This window comes from Pinus tabuliformis, chromosome 2_2 (assembly GCF_031772625.1).
Source record: "Pinus tabuliformis cultivar Carrire ecotype Pingquan chromosome 2_2, CPIR1, whole genome shotgun sequence".
In the NCBI taxonomy this organism is placed as follows: domain Eukaryota; kingdom Viridiplantae; phylum Streptophyta; class Pinopsida; order Pinales; family Pinaceae; genus Pinus; species Pinus tabuliformis.
The window spans coordinates 54,871,378-54,893,102 of NC_142300.1; the positions used below are offsets into that span (position 1 = coordinate 54,871,378).

Consider the following 21,725-nt stretch of genomic DNA (forward strand, 5'->3'; position numbering starts at 1 on the left):
TCAAAAAAAAGTTAGAGAAGAGTTCCGAGATCATCATAATTTTGTTGACGTAAACAACCAAGAAGGTCGATAATGTGATAAGTTTATGAGATTTCAATTTATACTACCCCTAAATAATCCCTGTTTCAAAAACATTTAAAAGTAACGAACACATATTCTTTATCATCACATCCACTTAGATTACTTTTATTCCATCTCCTTTAAAAATGAAATATTGATTTATATTCCCCCCCAAAAAGGACAAATACCTTAATATGGGATGTTTAAACCCTAGGTTGAAATTTGAAATCCTTATTTAATGTAGTTTAGAGGTCTTTTCATGGGACGACGGGGTGGTTGTTTTAGTGGGATGTTATTCCTTTCACCTTATTTCAAATCCCATGAGGGGATTCTATGGCCCATCATAATAAGATTGGAAGAATAGGCGTCCTATTGGAGTTTGGGATCCTGGCTCTAGTTTTTGGTGGTCTCCAAACGTCTCAGTCCTACGCTAAGCTATGAGTTTCTAGTATATCTAACATACGGGTTGTTGGATATGCTCTTGGTATTATAGTGGCAACTACGAGGTTTGATCTTGGGCCTTGCCCATATTACTCCAACGAGTAACTGATTCATCATGGTTAAAAAAATATAGCTTAGAGTACAAGTTAATAGCTCGAGTGGTTGGGAACACGATTTGTTCTCGTATCTACCTAAGTTCAGTTCTAAGAGACATGTTTGCAGTGCTGTAATAAGGCTTAAGGAGTGAGTGGCCCCTGACCGGTGTAGTTATGACGTCTCGATTCTTACTAAGTCACAAGTTATTAATATATCTAACTTACAAATTATTGAATATACATTTACTATTATAGTAATACTTGAAAAATTTAATCCTCGAACTTACCAAAATTACTCTAATAAATTATTAATTCACCATAATTAAAATTAAAAAAACAACATATTACATGTGTGCCAAAATTTATAATTTCGGCTCATGGGATTTGAAATTACATCGTGACTAAACAATCCAAGTTCCAAAAACATTTATAAGGACGACCATTACTCCCCGTGAAAGTATTTTTTTATCGTCATATGGCCATACACCCATTTTTTTTGATCACCATACTCACTTCATCGTCATGTTGTTAATCATCTCCCGAGTTATTTGTCACTGTAATTTATGTAATACCTTCCACTCCCGCTTAGTTTCTACTTTGGCTGCACGCGATTTCAACCTGGTGTAATCAAAGGGTTCCCTCTGTATCTAGTCGCGACTGTAGGTCGGTTCTCTCACCATGCTCTTCTTTTCTTTCTCTTTATTACTTTGGACCGATCTTTTAACTTCAGCAGTCGATTCAGAAACTGGACAACTGTGATTGAATTTTCAAAGTCTTATGACTAGGATTCTTAAACTGCCCTAATATAATTTTCTGAGGACTGTTTTATTGTTTCCGGAAATTGCACTCATTTTACACCTGCAGGGAGTTTATTCATTCAGGTTACTGAAATCGCAGACTTTTAATTAAATCATTCAAGCAGATGTTGTAATGTTGGTGAATTATCATCTTGCATACTTGACCGAGGTGAAACTGGGCAGAAGATAGAAGAACACTGAGCGCCATATACCCCCTTGCTGACTTTTCCCAGCTTTTCACGGAAACCCAAATGAGTTATATATAAAATTTATTTCCTCTTTTAAAGGGCCACATAATGCCATTCATCTATATTGATTGATGACTTTCATTGCAACCAATGATTGGTTAGTCGCCATTATCCCGCAGTGGTTGTGTCCTGTTTTCACCCCTGCATGATCTGAAATATGCTGGTGGTTTCCCTTTTTTTGTTTGTGCTTGAGTTGAAGAGTTTGTACAGTTAAAAATACTTTGGTTGAATTTCTGAAATCGCTAATAAATTTACAGCTAGGTGATATCATTTATGTCTTGCATGTAACCAAGGCCATTCTTGTTAAATTAAATAAGCTGATGAACCATGTTTTTTTTTCTTTGGTGTTGCATTGGATGGCTTTAGTGTTCTTACTCTGCCACCTAACTCATTTGGTCGTTTTAAGTATGAAGGGAGAAAGAATGCCTTCTGCAGACAAAAATAAAGTAAATTGGGGCAGCAAAAAGAGGAAAAACCCCAAGGAGAAGGATACTGCAAAAGAAATGAAGAGAGCAGGAAAGGTAAAGAAGCACAAGACGGATACTACTGCTAATGAAATCAAGCAGGGCACAGGAAGGAAGAAGAAATGCAAGTCAACAGCTGCTGCTTATGAAGACGACCCTGTTTTATCAGAGCAAGCAGATGGCTCAACATCTGTTTCTGTAGATGGGTCGGATTCATCCGATGATAGTGGCAGCTTATCATGTCCTAGTGACTCGGATAATGTTTCTGGTGACGAGTCTGACAAGACCTCCCCCTCTGATGATCAGGTTTGGGTTCTTATATGGTGTCTTTATTTTTATCCGATGAAAGAGGGAAAATTTTCTGTTTTTTTAAAACCATAAAATCGATATCTTTTATCCTTTTTTTTGGTTTTTTTAATATATGTCTAGGATTGATTTTTGACAAAATAATCACATGGTTGACAACCAGCTTGTCTTCATAAAACTCTATATAAATACGTAATGAAAGTGCATGCATGATATGCAATTCTATGGGTTCAAATCAAATCCTATCTTTGTCAGTCCCATTCTGTTTCTATTTTCACTGTTTTAGATTGGATTTGGTAATTTCGTATCTGTGGAACCTGTGGACCTCATGTCATTTTCCTACTCGTAAACATCGTTGTTTCTACATGTGGATGATGGAATCATTTAAATGCTCTTCACTTTTTTTCTCTCTCAAAGGAAAACTTTTCTATGTTAACCAACATTATGAGAGAATTTTCACCACAAACCTTGCAGTTGCATATTTTGCAGCTGATAGAATATGTGATCTATGAAATATAAATTCATCAATTCATTTTCCAGGGCCTTTTTTTTCAGTTTTCATTCTTATGTTTCATGAAAATGCAAACTTTCTTTCTACAAATTTTTGTGCCTGTTGTTGCTTTGATGTTGCCTTCATTTTCCAAATATGATGAATATTTTAAGTTGTAGGTTAATGCTCCATGTAGTGATGGCATCCAACCTTGTAAAATGAGAACTCAAGGGTAAAATCCCATTAAAATTGTTGAATTTCCATGAAAATTCTGCAACTGCTTGAATGAACAATCTGAAAATAATGGCAGCTACAAACTGAAACCAAAAATTCTTTTCACCAAGACACAAAACTTCTCAACACACATAAGCAGAAGAATAATCACAGTGATAAAGGACAAAGTCACACAAGAGACAATTATTTTTCTAGGGAAGCCCAACTGGGAAAACCCTCTCTTTGCTGTAGTATTCTTTATTGATAGACTGAACAATCTGATTTCTGTTGAAGTATGTAACTAGGTTCGGTCTTCATAATGACAGACGTAATCATGATTTTATATAATGAGAAAACTAAATTTATTATTGTTGATCTTGAGGCATGGGTTTTATGCTCAAAGAAATTTATTTTTAGGTCAAGCTCCCATTGTGAGCTCTTAGGGCTTGTCATTAAGTCATTAAGGTCATTGTCATGTATGAAAGACCCATTTGGGCATGTTACATATTGTAAGAAGAATTTATTTTAGTCAAAGTCAAGTCAAAGAACTCTCCAAGACCAAGTCATAATGCAAAGAACAAGTCAGCCTTCACAAGCATCAAGTTGGCCTGGAGACAACTTCAAGTTGGCCTAAGAGTATGGAGAAGGAGTCTATATATAGGAGGACTTAGCCTCACTTGAGGAGGCATTCATTCTGCATCATAAAGTTTGATCTAAGCAAGAAAAAGTGACAAAAAAAGGCAGCGAAGGAAGAGACTATCTCCAGCAGAAGAAATTGAAAGTTCGTATCTGTTTTTAGGGCTGATATCTGTCACATGTGCAAGGAGGAATTAGGGCATCCACTGATTGCAGAAAGTCTGAATTGCAGACCTTAAGGAAGCCGAATCAAGACAAGGAAATAATCTATCTTTCAAATCAAGTTCACAAGAAGACTAACTCTAGTCAAGCAAAGGAGAAAAGGGGCTGAAATTGCCCTAAGTTTGTCACATGTGCGAAAGGTACAGTCAGTTGCAGTAGGCCTAGAGTTGCAGTCTAGGAGGCCGAGAATTTCAGCATGGTGTTGCAGGGTCGAAGGATGAAGTTGAAGAAGAGATTGCAACAAAGGTTAACTTTGACTTGTGGCAAATTGACTTGGTCTTGGAGAAGTTCTTGGTCAAGGGTAGGTCTTGAAATTCGTCAATTGAAGATTCTATAAGAAGAAGAATTTGTGTGGGTTTTTCTCTCAGAGTTTGGAGAGGTTTTGGCCTTTGCTGGTCCTATATCTTGTGTCTTTTGTCTCATTGTTCTTTATGTTTTGGTGATTGTTTGATGAAGAAGAACACTAATAATAATCAAGTACAAGAAGAAGCTAAAGTAAAAATATGTCACAAATAGTTATCAAGTAAGAGAAATCACCTACACTTGCTGCCCCTAGATTTTTCAACATGGTATCGGAGCTAAGGGGACAAGTCAAGGAAGGGCAGCTTAAAGAAGGACACTCAAGGGCCGAAGCACTAAAAGGATCATCAAGAGCTAAGGTAGGGTAAGAAAAGGCAACTTGAAGAGAGGCATAAAAAAGAGTATCAAGAAAAGTCAAGGAAAACAGTGAATCTCCAAAAATACTTAAGGGCCAAATTCAAGAATAAAAGTTTGATAAAGTTCTGGGCACAAAATTCTCAAGGTCTGATCTCAAAGATAGCAAGGAAGTTACAACAAACTACATCTCTCTCAAGACATTGAAAAGACCCAATCTCATTCCAAAGTCAAGCAAAAATTCTGGCTACAATTTCAACCCTTCTCCAAGTAAGTAGATCCCCAAAAATTAGAGTGGTTGTTAAAATTGGCAACTAGGGCCAAACTCCATGTGGGTCATCTTATTTATGGCAGCTGATATTTTTTCTTGGATCCCTCTCATCAAGAGGTGTAGGATTGATCTAAAGATCATCCGATTCCGATAAGTATTTATGAAGATATGAATTTATTTTGACTATGGACAAATTGTCAAGTCGGCCAACAACTTATGTAGGCTCAGAAGCCCAACAGTCATGTCTATTCAACCTCTACATTTTAATATAAATAGAAGAGGACTTGAAGTCATTTGTCACACACACACTCACTCTTCTGATCTCACTTCATTTTGTTTTGGGTTTGATGAAGATGAGAGTTAGAGGGAGTGCCCTAGGGTATACGTTGCCCTAGATAACATGCCCTAGATCTAAATGCAGTCATGGGAGAGAAAGCTCTATGTTGCTCAAAAATGCCGGAAAAGCCGGAACTGCCGGAAAAACCGGAACTGCAAAAAAAGCCAGAAACGTTGGAACTGCCGGGCAAAAAAGCCAGAAAAGCCGGAATTACCGAAACTACTGGAAAAGACGGAACTGCCGGAAAAGCCGGAAAAGGTGGAAATGACGGAAAAGCCAGAAATGTCGGAACTGCCAGAAACGTCGGAAAAGTCGGAAAAGCTGGAACTGCCGGAAAAGCCGGAACTGTCGAAAAAGCTGAAACTGTCGGAACTGCCGGGAAGAGCTAGAACTATCAGAACTGCTGGAACAACCGGAGCATCTGTTTCCGAAGGAGAGTAGCATGCAAGGGACAACTAACTAACATTGGGACAGTTGTATGGTACTTAGCAACAAATACACCAAGCATGCAATATTACAGCTAGCATGCAAGGGACAACTAGCATGCAACAACAAGCATGCTAAGGACAACAAGCATGCTAAGGACAACACGCAAGCAAGGGACAACAAGCAAGCAAGGTGCAACCAACACATAGGTCAGGATGGAAACATGGTGCAACAATGGCACATAATGTAGTACAATGATGGGTATAGTCATGATTAATGAAGCGTGATGAGATGCAGCATAGTGATGATGGGTGCAGCATGGTGCAGCGCGGTGAGGTGCAGCATGATGACGAAATGCAGCGCAACGATAAGTGAAGGAGTCACCTTGGAGAATTAGTTGAAGCAGCATGTCTTCAACCGACTCATGTATCATCTTCTTCGAGATGATCTATGCTCTTATCTAGATAAGTCAAAGTGTTGACTTCTGTTGTAAACATACTATCTCTCTCTGTCTCTGCTGAACTATTGAAGAACATATAAGAAGAATTAATCAAGGTTTTCCCCACATTGGGGTTTGTCCCTGGCTAGCACCACATTTTGTGTCCTCTTGTCTTGGCTTGTCTTCTGCGATTTATGTTTATGTTCTATCTGCAGTTTACTTTAATGCTGATGTGATTGCTAATCTGGAAAAGATATGGAGCTAACTGTGAAAATTGAAATAAATTGCTCTAAGCATAGAACATACCTAAAATTAACATGGTATCAGAGCTGAGGTGAAGACAATGCCCAAGCAAGAGTGAAAGAGCAATCATTGAAGACAGTTGGGAAAGGACAAAAGGATTAGTGGATTCCTCATCCCTCTTCAAATTCACCAAGGGTGAAGTCGAAGCAGAGAATATTATCAGAATGGCGTAGCGGAATATGGCCTACCTAAAGATCACTTCATTGGAAGACCGGATCTTAGGGTGGAAGGAAAGGCAGATAACTAGTTCGGCCATTATGCGAAGGAGTGTTCGAATGGCAGGGACACATCACTTGATGATGATAACAATCATTCCAGGGACATCTTCAATGATCAAAGGAATGATAGGTAATGCAGGTCATCAAGGAAATGGCCGACTCTTCATAGAAAGCAAGGAACCCCAGGTATGAAGAATCAAATGTTGTTTCTGATAAGATAAAGAAGTGTTATCTTGTATTGACCCTCTCCTTCATATTCTTTGGGAATCTGGCTTATAGATTGTCGTGCTTCAAGGCACTTCATCGGATAGATGGGTGCACTCTCCAATTTGGTAGAGATGGAAACAATCGTGGGATTATACTTGGAGCCGATGCCACCTATCTCGGAAGGGGTGTAGGGAATGTTATCCCTCAATTGAATGAGGGTAACTCAATTCATTTACAGAATCTCTTTTATGTACTTGATCGCAAGAAGAACCTAGTGTCCATTTCAGCAATAGAAGTCAAAGGTTTCAGAGTGGCACTCATCGATGGAAAGGGACATGTTTGAAAATAGAATTTTCAAAGATGTTTTTGAGTTCAGGGTTGTATCAAGTTGCAGGAAGTCCACTGGGGACCATGTCCATTGACACATAGCATCGAAGGTCTGTGAGACAGATGGTGACAGGGATGCCTGAATTCAAAAAGAGCATGAAAGTACATGTCTGAGATGTACCAAAGGAAAATCTTACAAGGGGACCATTCCCCTCATCTAGCAGGTCCACAGGTTTGGAACAACCCGAGGAGTTTGAGATTCATGATCGGGAATCTCATGTATACAGGTGGAAGAAAGCCCTCTATGGCTTGAAGCAAAACTCCCTGGGCATAGTATGAGAGGATTGATAGCTGTTAGATGAAGCTGAGATTCAGTATGAGTGAAACCGATCCAAACCATTACCCGAAGGTTGTGGATGATAGACCTCTCATATCGGCACCTTATGAGGACGACCTATTTCTGACAGGTGCAGACCCTCTCATTTGCAGAAGTAAGAGGGAGTTGGATTCCGAATGTGGAATGATAAACTGCAAGCTTGTGACTACCTCGAGGATATTAACTTTCAAAAGTTATATGGTAGTGATGTCGGACCAGATTTGGGAAATGCCTCTGAGTTTCATAAACTCATTCGCGTTGATGTTCTTGGTGAACTTCTGTCCGGACATATGTTTTGCAGTTAGCATGGTGAGCTCATATTTGGTTGAGCCTCACTGGATTGGTGCCAAGAATCTTCTGAGATATCTTCGGGGCACAATCTCTCATGGATTGAGATACATTGCCGGAAATATGAAACTGCATGATTATTCGAATGCTGAGTGGGCAGGTAGTGTGGAGGATCACTAGAGCACTTCTCAGTGCTGGTTCTCTTTGGATTCTGCTTCGATATCATGGATGAGCAGGAAGCAGAAATCGGTTGCTATAAGCACCGCCGAGACTGAATACACAGCTACGAGTATGATCTTGTGTGAAGCTGCATGGTTGCAGAAGCTCTTAAGTGAGTTGTTTGTACACATGATGAATACCACTGTGATTCTCTGTGACAACCAGAGGTGGGATTCAATTATTGAGGAATCCCGTATTCGATGATTGCTCCAACAGATAGACATCAGATACTGCCTTATCTGGGATATGGTAAGTCGATGAGCGAGGAGGCTCCATCACATTGAGACTGATGTACAGGTTGCAGACATTTTTTGTCAAAGCCCCGGGGAAAGGTCAAATCTGTAACTTTCCCGAACGACTTGGAGTCGTTGAGAGACCTTCTTATAAGGGTCCTGCATGTTGCATGCATTGAGCTCTGGGAGCTCTGGGGGGCTTGGGGTACTTACTGGAGCAACATACGACCACAGGGCGACTCACCCTCCCCTGGTGGTGCGCTATGGAACAGGATGATTCGTTCTCTTGTGGGCCAGGATGATTTGTTCTCCGTGGCGACTGTGGAACAGGATGATTCGTTCTCCTATGGGCTAGGATGATTCGTTCTCCATGGCGACTGTGGAACATGATGATTCGTTCTCTTGTGGGCCAGGATGATTCGTTCTCTGTGGCGACTGTGGAACAGGATGATTCGTTCTCCTGTGGGCCAGGATGATTTGTTCTCCATGGCGACTATGGGCCAGGATGATTCGTTCTCCGTGGCATCCATTGACAGGATGATTCGTTCTCCTGTCGACGCATCCTACCCATGTAGTCTGGGACTCATGGGAAGTACCTCTCATCTGATCAATGAGCAGGGAAATGAGGATAGGGACCATAGTAGCTCTATCGATGGACGCATCGTTGTATCTACCGTACTCCCTATGCTAGGATGACCTCCATTGATCTGGGATCAATGAAATTGATCTAGGATCAATATGAGTGGTTTGAGACACTCCCTTGTGATATTGATCTAGGATCAATAAAACTGACTTTGGGTCAGTAAGAGTGATGTGACAGACTCTCTTCAGATGAACTGACTTCGGGTTAGTAGAGAATGGTATGAGACATTCTCGATCAATTCTTCTTCTTCATGGTTCAACAGAGCAGAGCAAAGCAGAGCTTAGCAGATCAGAGCAAAGCAGAGCTTAGCAGATCAGAGCAGTGCAAGGCACTGATGGCAGAGATAGTACAGTCGGACATATGGATCAGCGGATGGAGTTCTCCCTAGTTGAGAGGGAGTGTTAAAATTGGCAACTAGGGCCAAACTCCATGTGGGTCATCTTATTTATGGTAGTTGATATTTTTCTTGGATCCCTGTCATTGAGAGGTGTAAGATTGATCTAAAGATCATCCGATTCCGATAAGTATTTATGAAGATACAAATTTATTTTGACTATGGACAAATTGTCAAGTTGGCCAGCAACTTATGTAGGCTCAGAAGCCCAACAGTCATGTCTATTCAACCTCTACGTTTTAGTATAAATAGAAGAGGACTTGAAGTCATTTGTGACACACACACTCACTCTTGTGATCTCACTTCATCCTGTTTTGGGTTTGATGAAGATGAGAGCTAGAGGCAGTGCCCTAGGGTATACGTTGCCCTAGAGAACATGCCCTAGATCTAAATGCAGTCATGGGAGAATAAGCTCTACGTTGCTAAAAAATGTCGGAAAAGCCGGAACTGCTAGAAAAGTCGGAAAAGCCGGAACCGTCGGAAAAGTCGGAACTGTTGGAAAAGCCGGAACTGCCGAAAAAGCTGGAAAAGTTGGAACTGCCAGAAAATCCAGAAAAGCCAGAACTACTGGAATTGCTGGAAAAGATGGAACTGCCGAAAAAGCTGGAAAAGCTGGAAATGCCAGAAAAGCCGGAACTGCCGGAAAACGGAACTATCGGAAAAGCCGGAACTGTCGGAAAAGCTGGAACTGCCGGGAAGAGCTAGAACTGCTGGGAACTGCCGGAACAGCCGGAGCATCTGTCTCCGAAGGAGAGCAACATGCAAGGGACAACTAACTAACATTGGGACAGTTGTATGGTACTTAGCAACAAATACACCAAGCATGCAATATTACAGCTAGCATGCAAGGGACAACTAGCATGCAACAACAAGCATGCTAAGGACAACAAGCAAGCAAGGGACAACAAGCAAGCAAGGTGCAACCAACACATAGGTCAGGATGGTAACATGGTGCAACAATGGCACATAATGTAGTACAACGATGTGTATAGCCATGATTAATGAAGCGTGATGAGATGCAACATAGTGTTGATGGGTGCAGTGTGGTGTAGTGCGGTGAGGTGCAGCATGATGACGAAATGCAGCACAATGATAGGTGGAGTCACCTTGGAGAATCAGTTGAAGCAGCATGTCTTCAACTGATCTCATGTATCATCTTCTTAGATGATCTATGCTCTTATCTAGATAAGTCAAAGTGTTGACTTTTGTTGTAAATGTACTATCTCTCTCTCTCTCTGCTGAACTATTGAAGAACATATAAGAAGAATTGATCAAGGGTTTCCCCACATTGGGGTTTGTCCCTGGCTAGCGCCACATCTTGTGTCCTCTTGTCTTGGCTTGTCTTCTACGATTTATGTTTATGTTCTATCTGCAGTTTACTTTAATGTTGATGTGATTGCTAATCTGGAAAAGATATGGAGCTAACTGTGAAAATTGAAATAAATTGCTCTAAGCATAGAACATACCTAAAATTAACAGTGGTACTACATCATTGTTTCAAGAGGTTGAAGGCACCATTCAAGAAAAGCGCAATTTGTTTTGCATCATCACCAACAACAACCACAAAACCTAAGAATGATAGATCTCCTTAAGAAATTGTATATTGCATCTTGTGGTGAATTGAATCCATGTAGCACTAAAATCACAAGCACCAATCATATATAACTCAATAAAGAATTCAAGAAGGCCGACCTTCCAAAGGAATTGCCTTGATACTCATCTATACATTTCTTGTAAACAATTGAACTAAGGAACTACAGGCAGAAAATAAGTGCAACAAAAGGGATCTACATAATAAAGTTCTGTTGCAGAGAAGTCTTGTAGCCATCATGTTAGCAGAAAGGAGCTATAGTCAACGTATATCTTAAGGAAACTCGTGAAGGAGCAGGTACCATCAAAAGAACAATAAAAGAAAGTCTGAAAGATTGCAAGAAGGGCAACAAAGATATCTTTGTGAAGGAACCATGGCATCACAGGTATGTATGATATTTCTATTATTGTTAAGGGTCCATCATAAAATGTTGTAGGGTTGAAGTTATGACTCTAGGGTTTGTATTTTGAACTATGGATGGCTCATAAGAAACCCTAGTATTTAGAAACTTGAATCTTAAAGTACTTGTTCCCTATGATGTGACCTCTAGGGTTTGATAGGATTCTAGGGCATGGGATAAACCCTATTGTGACATAATATAATCTAGGGTTTGAGCTTAAGAAACCCTAGAATGAACTCTTGATTGCATAAAAACCTACAAAAATAACTTAACATCATGTTTTGGTATTGTATTCTTTGCTTGGGGTACTTGTCAATTAATATTGCAAGTACAAGAAGTAAAGATGGATGCGCTGATCCTTTTTGACAAGCATGATGGATGGAGGGAACTATATGTTGAAAAATGTGTAACTAGTTTCGGTCTTCATTAGTATGAAATGTATTCTTGTATATATAAAATGAAAAAGAGAAATTATTATTATTGGATCATGAGTTTCATGCTCAAGTTCTTTTATTTTATAGGTCAAGCACCCATTGAGTGCTTCTAGGGTTTGTCCTAGGTATAAGAGTCATTGTCATATATGGAAGACCCTATGGGCACATTGTAAATTGTAAAAGAAAATTTATTTTGTCTTGAAAATATTAAAATACCTCCAAGGTCAAGTCGGCTTACATGAGCTGTCAAGTCAGCCTAAGTGAAGAGACATGTCCACCCTTGAAGGAAGCCTATATATAAGAGGAACTCGTCCTCCATTTGGATCATTCACTCACTCATCTCTCATACGAAGAAGGAAGCAACAGAAGGATGAAGAAGGAAGTGCGAAGAAGAAGTCGAAGTGTTTGGGTCTCTCTACTTTCTTCTGGGAATGCAAAGTTAGGGTTTCTGCACTCGGCAAGTCTAGAAGTTCGATTTTGGAAGCAGGAAGAGCAAGAAGGCAAGCAAAGGTCTCTTAGGGTTTCCTATTAGCCCTAAGACTCAAATCAAGGCAAGCGAGGTCAAGGGAAGAGCAGTAAGAGGGAGATCGAAGTCTCCTAGTGAAGCAACAACAGTTGCTAGGGCAGAATTTCAGATTTACTGGGGAGGTCAAAGATATTGCAGCAAGAGGTCAAGGAAGACTTGATCTTGGAGGGTACTTGTTTGAGTCTAGGTCATGGTATTTGTCAATTGCAAGATCTAAAAGATAAGAAGAGATTTTATGGGTTTTCCCCTCAAGAGGAAGGGTTTTGGCCCTGGCTTGGAGCTTACATACTGTATCATTGTTCTTACTGTTTTGGTAGCTATTTGATGTTTTGCATATTGAACTAACAAAGATCAAAGCTAATAAGTAAAAAGCTAACACAAGCAGTTATCAAGTTAAGAGAATTAACATATACATTGCCCTACTGAATTCTCAACATGGTATCAGAGCTTTGGTTATCTAAGGGCATCATGAAGATCTCCTCTACAATGAAGAAGGTCATCAAAAGGATTGCAAGCCATCTCAAGAAAAACATCAAAAAGTATGGAGTCTCATATTCTCTTCAAAGAAGGAATCAATCATAGAAAAGGATGAAGGACTCTTCTTTGCTCTCTCTGGAACATTTCAAGACGAAGACATTTGGGTAATTGATAGCGGTGCATCAAGGCACATGATTGGTCACTCTCACCAATTGAAGACCTTATCAAAAGGAAAATCCGCATACTCTGTGGAACTTGGAGACAACAAGAGCTATCCTGTGAAAGGCATTGGATCATCATCCATAAAGCTAGAAGATGGAAGCAACATCCACCTCAACAACATTCTGTTTGTTCTAGGTTTGCACAAAAATCTACTTTCTATTTCAAGATTAGAAGATAAAGGAGATAGAGTAGCCTTCATTGATGGAAAAGTAGTTGTATGGGCAAAAGACTCAAGCATAGAAAAAGCTAAAGTAATTGGTATCCGAGAAGGAAGGCTCTACAGATTAATATCTCCCATAAATCATGCCCTAGTTCACACTGAGATTAGTCCATGTGAACTTTGGCATAGAAGGTTTGGTCATCTACATTTCAAAATTCTTCCAACCCTAAATTCTATAGTAGATGGAATACCAAATCTAAAGGAGGATCATGAAGGTGTCTGCAAAGGATGTGCATTAGGCAAAAATACCAAGAAACCATTTGGAAGTAGTGCTTCACGGTCGAAAGAAATCTTGGATCTCATTCACTCTGATGTATGTGGCCCTATGACTCCAAAATCACTTGGAGGACATCTTTATTATGTCACATTCATAGATGATCACTCAAGAAAGACCTGGGTTTACTTAATGAAAACCAAGGATGAAGTATTCACTAAATTTCAAGAATTCAAAGTCGAAGTGGAGAACCTTACAGAAAGAAGGATCAAGATACTAAGATCTAATAATGGAGGAGAATATACATCCAAGGATATCATAGCATTCTGTAAGGAATCTGGGATTAAGAGGGAGCTGATAGTTCCATACAATCCCGAACAAAATGGAGTTGCAGAAAGAAAGAACAGGTCCATTGAAGAAAGTGTAAAAGCAATGATACATGATCAAGATCTACCGAAGTTTCTATGGGGTGAGGCAACTAAGACAATAATCTACATACAAAATCGATGTCCTCACAGATCTCTAGACAACAAAACTCCAGAAGAAGTGTTCACTGGGAAGAAGCCATCTGTCGATCATCTCTGAATCTTTGGATGTCCTGTGTACATTCATATACCAAAAGACAAAAGAAAGAAGCTGGATCCTTTCGGTGTGAAAGGTATATTTGTTGGGTATAGTAACTCATCGAAAGCCTATAGAATCTATATGAAAGATGGACATCACATTGAAGTTAGTCGTGATGTCATATTTGATGAAAGCATAGCATTCAAGAAATCAAAAGAACTTTCTATAGATTCTAATGACGAAGAACTTCCTATGTTTGAGGAAGAAGTTGACAAGGAAGAAGGATCTCACCATGATGAAGAAGGACCTAGTGAACCTATTCAACCTATGGTCACTCAAGAAACAAGGAAAAGACCTAATTGGTTGAAGTCTACACTACTTGATGCAGAAGGTCATGGAGCAGCTCAAGGATCATTTAGAGAAAGTAAAAGACCCAAGAGATACTCTAGGTATGTTGCATACATGACAAAATTAATAGAAGCAGAACCATCCACTTTTGAAGAGGCTATAGAACATCAAGAATGGAAAGATGCCATGAATGAAGAATATCAATCTATAATGAAGAATGGAGTATGGGAGATTGTACCGAGGCCTGAAGACAAATCTGTAGTTACTTCCAAGTGGATCTATAAGATCAAGCATGCAACCGATGGAAGCATAGACAAGTATAAAGCAAGATTTGTGGCAAGAGGGTTCTCTCAACTTGAAGGCATCGACTATGAAGAAACTTTTGCTCCAACAACAAGATACACAACAATTCGATCATTAGTCTCTCTGGCAACATCGATGGGATGGAACATCCACCAAATGGATGTCAAGACCGCGTTTCTGAATGGCATAATAGATGAAGAAGTCTACATAGAACAACCCTTGGGATTCGAAATCAAAGATAGGAAGGCATATGTTTGTAGATTAAAGAAAGCATTATATGGCCTCAAGCAAGCACCAAGGGCATGGTATGCTAGAATGGATGCATATCTACAAAGACTAGGCTTCACAAAAAGTTATCCTGACTTTAACCTCTATATTAAGGTTGTAAACAATGAACCTATAATCATTCTTCTGTATGTAGATGATCTTCTATTAACAGGTATAGAAGGTCAAATTGAAAAATGTAAGAAGCAATTGGCAGTAGAATTTGACATGAAGGATCCGGGGATGATGCATTACTATCTGGGACTCGAAGTCTGGCAGGAACCTATTGAAGTCTATTTAGGTAAAGGAAAGTACGTGATCGAGATTTTGAAAAAGTTCAGCATGATGGACTGTAAATAGATGACCACTCCAATGATCACAAACTTGAAAAGACTAAGGAGTTCCGAATCAAGCCCCGTGGATCCTTCTAGATATAGACAACTGATTGGCTCATTAATGTACTTGGTGAATACTCGTCCAGACATATGTTTTGCAGTAAATATACTTAGTCAATTCCAAGTGGAGCCGAAGCATGATCACTGGATAACAACAAAACATATCCTAAGATATCTACGGGGAACCATCAACTACTACCTGAAATATGATAGAAGGAATAATGTTCAATTGATTGGTTATACAGATTCCGACTGGGGAGGCAATGAACAAGATGGAAGAAGCACTACAAGAGGATGTTTTAGTCTGGGATCATCTATGGTCTCATGGATGAGCATAAAACAAAACACCGTTGCTTTGAGTAGTGCTGAAGCAGAATATGTTGCAGTATGTGAAGTTAGTCGGGAAGCAGTTTGGTTAAGGAAGCTGCTGTCTAACTTATTTGAAGGACCGATGAACCCTACAGTGATACATTGTGATAGCACAAGTTGTATTCGTTTGTTTGAGAACCCAGTGTGTCATGGGAAGACAAAGCATATCAACAACAGCTATCACTATATACGAGAGCTAGTGCAAAATGGTGTGGTGCAGTTACAATATATCTCCATTGATGAGCAAGTAGCTGAACTATTGACAAAATCACTTCCAAACAAGAAGCTTGTATACTTAAGGGACACGCTGGGTTTGGTGGATTTGTCCTCTCGGATTGAGAGGGAGGGATAGACACAAGCATTTTTGTCTTCACTTGGGAAGAAAGAATGGAGGGTTGGGTAACCATCTGGCATTCGATACTCTTTGAGAATGTGGTAGGGCATTCAAGACAAGAGTAGTCGTGGACTGATATTCTTTGAGGATTAGCTACCCAAGATAAGAATAGTCCAACGAGAGGTCATACTCTGGGAACACCTAGTTGGGGTATGTACCTTGGAGAGGCAGTGATGATGGTGTCTACACATCATTGGTCTCATTGGTCTCGCCAGTGTTGTGCTCTGATCTTGTGGAGAGATAGAGCTTTTAGTCAAGGCCTTGCTATATGACAATGCTGGTCATTATGATGCTAGACAGATGGGTTACCAATTTGACTCTTCTTATGAGATCTCTTCAGATTGATAATGACCACGTACCTTCTATGAATACCTCCCTAGTTAAGAGGGAGTGTTGAAAAATGTGTAGCTAGGTTTGGTTTTCATTAGTATGAAATGTATTCTTGTATATATAAAATGAAAAAGAGAAATTATTATTATTGGAGCATGGGTTTCATGCTCAAGTTCTTTTATTTTATAGGTCAAGCACCCATTGAGTGCTTCTAGGGTTTGTCCTAGGTATAAGAGTCATTGTCATATATGGAAGACCCTATGGGCACATTGTAAATTGTAAAAGAAAATTTATTTTGTCTTGAAAATGTCAAAATACCTCCAAGATCAAGTTGGCCTACATGAGCTATCAAGTCGGCCTAAGTGAAGAGACATGTCCACCCTTGAAGGAAGCCTATATATAAGAGGAACTCGTCCTCCATTTGGATCATTCACTCACTCATCTCTCATACGAAGAAGGAAGCAACAGAAGGACGAAGAAGGAAGTGCGAAGAAGAAGTCGAAGTGTTTGGGTCTCTCTACTTTCTTCTGGGAATGCGAAGTTAGGGTTTCTGCACTGGGCAAGTCTAGAAGTTCGATTTTGGAAGCAGGAAGAGCAAGAAGGCAAGCGAAGGTCTCTTAGGGTTTCCTACTAGCCCTAAGACTCAAATCAAGGCAAGCGAGGTCAAGGGAAGAGAAACAAGAGGGAGATCGAAGTCTCCTAGTGAAGCAGCAACAGTTGCTGGGGCAGAATTTTGGATTTACTGGGGAGGTCGAAGATATTGCAACAGGAGGTTGAGGAAGACTTGATCTTGGAGGGTACTTGTCTGAGTCTAGGTCATGGTATTCGTCAATTGAAAGATCTAAAAGATAAGAAGAGATTTTACGGGTTTTCCCCTCAAGAGGAGGGGTTTTGGCCCTGGCTTGGAGCCTACATACTGTGTCATTGTTCTTACTGTTTTGGTAGTTGTTTGATGTATTTCATATTGAACTAACAAAGATCAAAGCTAATAAGTAAAAAGCTAACACAAGCAGTTATCAAGTTAAGAGAATTAACATATACATTGCCCTACTGAATTCTCAACATTAGACAGACCCTTAGATCTTCAGACACTATTCATAATGTAGTTACAAAACTATGGATAACAAAGAGAAGTAGAAGATGGAAGATCTCTGCCATGGTTAAAGAATTACAGTTAGTAAAGTATGATAGGATGCATCATATTAAGAATAGCATCATAATAACATATTATTGAAGCAAGAGCTCATACAAGGAGCTTGAAAGATAGCTAAAGCAAAAGTTTATGGGAGTCATCATTAGAAGGAAGTAGCTCTTGGTAACCTCATTAGAAACATAAGTAGCACTTATGGGTAGAAGAAAGTCATCTAGTATAGAGCTCATCATACATCATTGGAAAGGAACATTTGCAGGATGAGTATAATCAAGATCCTCCATTAAAATCTTCATTAGAAGGTTCATCTCTTGAAAGAAGCAAGTGTCTCGCTGAGAATACCACCTTGGATGGGATTCACTATTTGGAAATGGTATGATGACAAAGGAATGCAACATGTCGAAGATGGTTGAAGTTCTCTCAAGCAAGGAGAGAAAGCTGCTGAAGGAAGCCTAAAGGATCAAAAGAGGAAAAGAGGTATGTATGCATATGTTTATGTTGGAAATAATACTGAGAGGGGGGGGGGTGAATCAGTATTATCAAATCAATATAACTTTTTCATTTCCATATTAAGATTCATATACGCTACTTTAGTTAAGGCAAACCGCGTGTATACGCAACTGTGTGTAATGCAACAAGTGTATATCCAGTAAACTTATGATTCAGTTAGTTGATCCTTAATGAGTGCATCAGAACATTATGAATAGTAAACAGGAGCAGTAAAACAGAACAGATCAACACACATGAACACCATGATATAAGGTGGAAACCCAATGTGGGTGAAAACCACCTGCTGCAATTCGTCTCTATCTTCTTTAATAAGAAACTTCTTTTTACAATGATTCTGTATTGGTGCAGTCTTATACCAGTACGCAGGCTGCTACCTGCAGAAGGCTACAATCTTCTCTCGTTCTCTAGACTCTCCTGGAAGGGAGCTACAACCCCCTTAGCTCTTGTACTAGTTGAAGTACTAGTACATAGGTGCTGGCCTACAGAAGGCTACAGCCTTCTCTTTTCTTCCAGGGACCACGTTTCATAAATTTTCAGACTGGATCCATAAATACAAAGTAATCACCACTGCAATACAATCATCAACTTATACCTGCATCATCAATCTCTGAATCACCTAATATTGAATCACTGAAACCTTGTCATCAAAATATAGTTACCTGAACACAGACCAGAGCCCAAAACTCTGCAACAACCACTAGAACCAACAACAACCTGAAACATCAAATCTCATAATGTATACGCTACTTGACTGTGTCAAAACCGCGTGTACACGCGCTTTCACCAGAGAGAACCTGCGTACAGATCTAAAGATAATTACTTATACCTTCGCTGCCATTTCCAACTTGATTCAGATCGAGCCAAGCATCACAGACCCATAACCAGCATACTAGATCTTCACACTTCATCAGACATTCATTACTTGCACATCCACCCTTGGCCTAATGATCTTCTCCTTATATAGGTTTAGGCTTCTCTCAATACCATGGTCCAAAACCATGTAGAAACAATACCTTGGACCCAATACCTGGGGTCAACACTTCGGACCAAATACCATGGACCAATACTAAAATACCATGGATCAAATACCACGGACCAAAACTTAGTTTTCCAACATGTACGCGCCTTTCCTTTTGTGAACCTGCGTGTGTACGTATACGCGCCTTTTGTTCTTCTCACTCGCGTGTATATGCACTTTCATCAAAGTTAACCTGCGTATATCTCTCTCTTGACCTGCTGTACTAAGATCTGTCCTCTGATTGAGTTGCCACCAAGGACAACACCCGTATCATACCTCTGAGCGAGTTGCCATCACGGACAACACCTGTATCATAATGCCAACAATCTCCCCCTTTTGACTTGATGGCAACTAGCACACCAAGTCACTCTCCCCCTTTGACATCAAGGGCAAAGGGTAGACCAAGAAGTTCTCTCCCTCTGCTGTCCATACTCCCCCTGAGTACCTACTGAAATCTCTGATTGGGCTCCCCCTTTGTATATGCCAAGATGTACCAATCCGTCCATGCTCCCCCTGAGCACATGCAAGGTCTTTATAACAAAGACCAGCAATCCATTCAAGACCATGATAGTCATTAGCCACCATCATACACCATATATGATCTGTACCATAAGCATCAACATCCAGTCCTGTAACTTGCAATACCATTCTTTTGATCAACTAGCAAGATGTATCATTTAGCCACATAAGCATCATCACCAAAGACTTCTAACCATAATGCCAACAATGCATTATTTGAAGTATATGCTCCCCCTGAGCCTGTGCCAACCATCATATACCATGACTGAACCATTTCCTGAGTCTGTTCTGCTGCCTTTTTCTTCTGAGCTCCATATACGCGACTCTGCAGCCTCTAGCTCGCGTATATACACGACTTATCTTCATTATATCAGCGTATGCAAGATGGAATACTGAAGGTCTACACTTTCAGTTTCCCCTGTGTCTGTTATGTCAGCTAACTGAGTTATGTCACACCTTTCTGTCTCTAATTCTGTCTTCTTCAATTCCTGGAATTGTGATGATGTATAATCCTCTTGCTTTGGAGTTTGAATTTTGCTCCTGCATTCCCTTGCTTTATGTCCAAACTTGTTACATGCATAACATCTTACATGTTTCATGTTCCTTCTATTGCAATCAATTGCTTTGTGGCCAAACATATTGCAAGCAAAACAATATCCTTTGAAGTACCTGGAATGTGATGATCTTGTGTGACGGTCTTGAACCATTCTACTTCTGCATCTGGCTGCAACATGTCCAAGATTATGACATACATAACATTCAACATTATTCAATGGAGGAAATAATCGTCTATCACTTCCATAGTTAGGAGTAAAGGATTTTCTTTGAGGAATTTCTTTCCTTGGCTGTTGATGAGGTTGTCCTCTCATCTCCTTGTTGAGAATTTTAGAATTCTCATTAGAGTTCCTTGCCTCACCTTGTGAGCTAGATTCACCTTCAACAGATTCATAAAAGCCAAGACCAGTTTTGATAGTAGGGGATCTTTGACTACCAAGAATGTCATCCAAAATCTTAGTACTATCTTGAAATCGTAATAGTTTATCCTTTTCTTCTAATTTACTTTTTAAGATATTTACCTCAACCTGATGTTGTTCTTCCTTTTCCAGATACTGCTTCCTTATGTTTTCTTCAGCTTTTCTTCCTTCTTCCACTTGTTGCCTTAATTCGATCACTTCATGTTCTTGTTCTTCAAGAGCATCTTCATTCTGCTTCTTTGATTCTTTAAGATCTTCTTTTAGAGAGAGGATCTTTGATTCAAGTCTCTGAATTGTTATGCTCTGATCTTTTACTATATCCTGCAATTGCTCCCTTACTCTGGTTACTGACTCCAATTGTTCTTTTAATCTGGTAACTTCTTCTGGTTCTACATCCTTATTTTCATATGCCATGAGAAGTCTAATGTCTTCATCACTATTGGATGAGTCATTACTTTTATCATGGGTATAATAACTTCTATTACCTTCTTCAGACATCTTTCCTTTGTTATGAGGGCATCTAGCAGCGTAGTGACCAACTCTACCACATGAAAAGCATTTGAAAGGTAGCTTACCTTCGAACCTTCCAGATCCCCGTTCAAGATTCTTGACAAAATTTACCTCATCTTCTCCTGATTCATTTGCTGACACTTCGAATGCGGCTTCTCTCATATCTGATGGTCCTCCTTTTCTCATCTCAAAAGCAGTTAAGATTCCGTGAAGCTGCGTCATAGTGATTTTCTGCAGATCCTCCTTTTCTTCTATGGCAGAAACTTTGGAATCAAATTTAGCAGACAAGGATCTTAAAACCTTTTCAACTTAGACAACTTCCTTAAATTCTTCACCCAAAATAATTAGCTATGTTTTCATTACTATGCATCTTAAGATTTTCATACCGTATTCTGAGAGTTTGAAGCTTTGCTCGTTTTACCTGTTCATCTCCTTCGTAGCTTAGAATGATTTTGTCCCATATTTCTTTGGCTGATTTGAACTGCATGACCTTGACAAATTCTGATTGTGACAAACTTCCCAATAAGATAGTAACCGCTTTGGCATTGAGTTCATATTGCTTTCTCTCTGCTGTATCTGTAGGAATTGCTGATGGATATGTGTATCCTCCTTCCACGATTCCCCAAACATCTGTTCCAAGCGACTGTAGATATGCTGTGGTTCTTATCTTCCAGTAGACAAAGTTG

At 39.7% G+C, this 21,725-nt stretch overlaps 1 protein-coding gene across 4 annotated transcripts in view; it reads left to right on the forward strand.

The window, feature by feature from the left end:
• The first annotated feature begins 1,050 nt into the window (after positions 1–1,050).
• Positions 1,051–21,725, forward strand: part of LOC149191458 (protein BCCIP homolog) — a 219,306-nt gene continuing 198,631 nt past the window's right edge. For 2 of the 4 annotated variants that reach the window (XM_089404278.1, XM_089404277.1), the window contains exons 1-2: positions 1,051–1,259; positions 2,048–2,411. In XM_089404278.1, coding sequence (XP_089260404.1) covers positions 2,049–2,411 — 363 coding nt within the window. In that variant the 5' untranslated portion in view covers positions 1,051–1,259; position 2,048. The remainder of the gene's footprint in view (positions 1,260–2,047; positions 2,412–21,725) is intronic. The other 2 variants (XM_089404276.1, XM_089404279.1) reach the window with 2 other exon arrangements.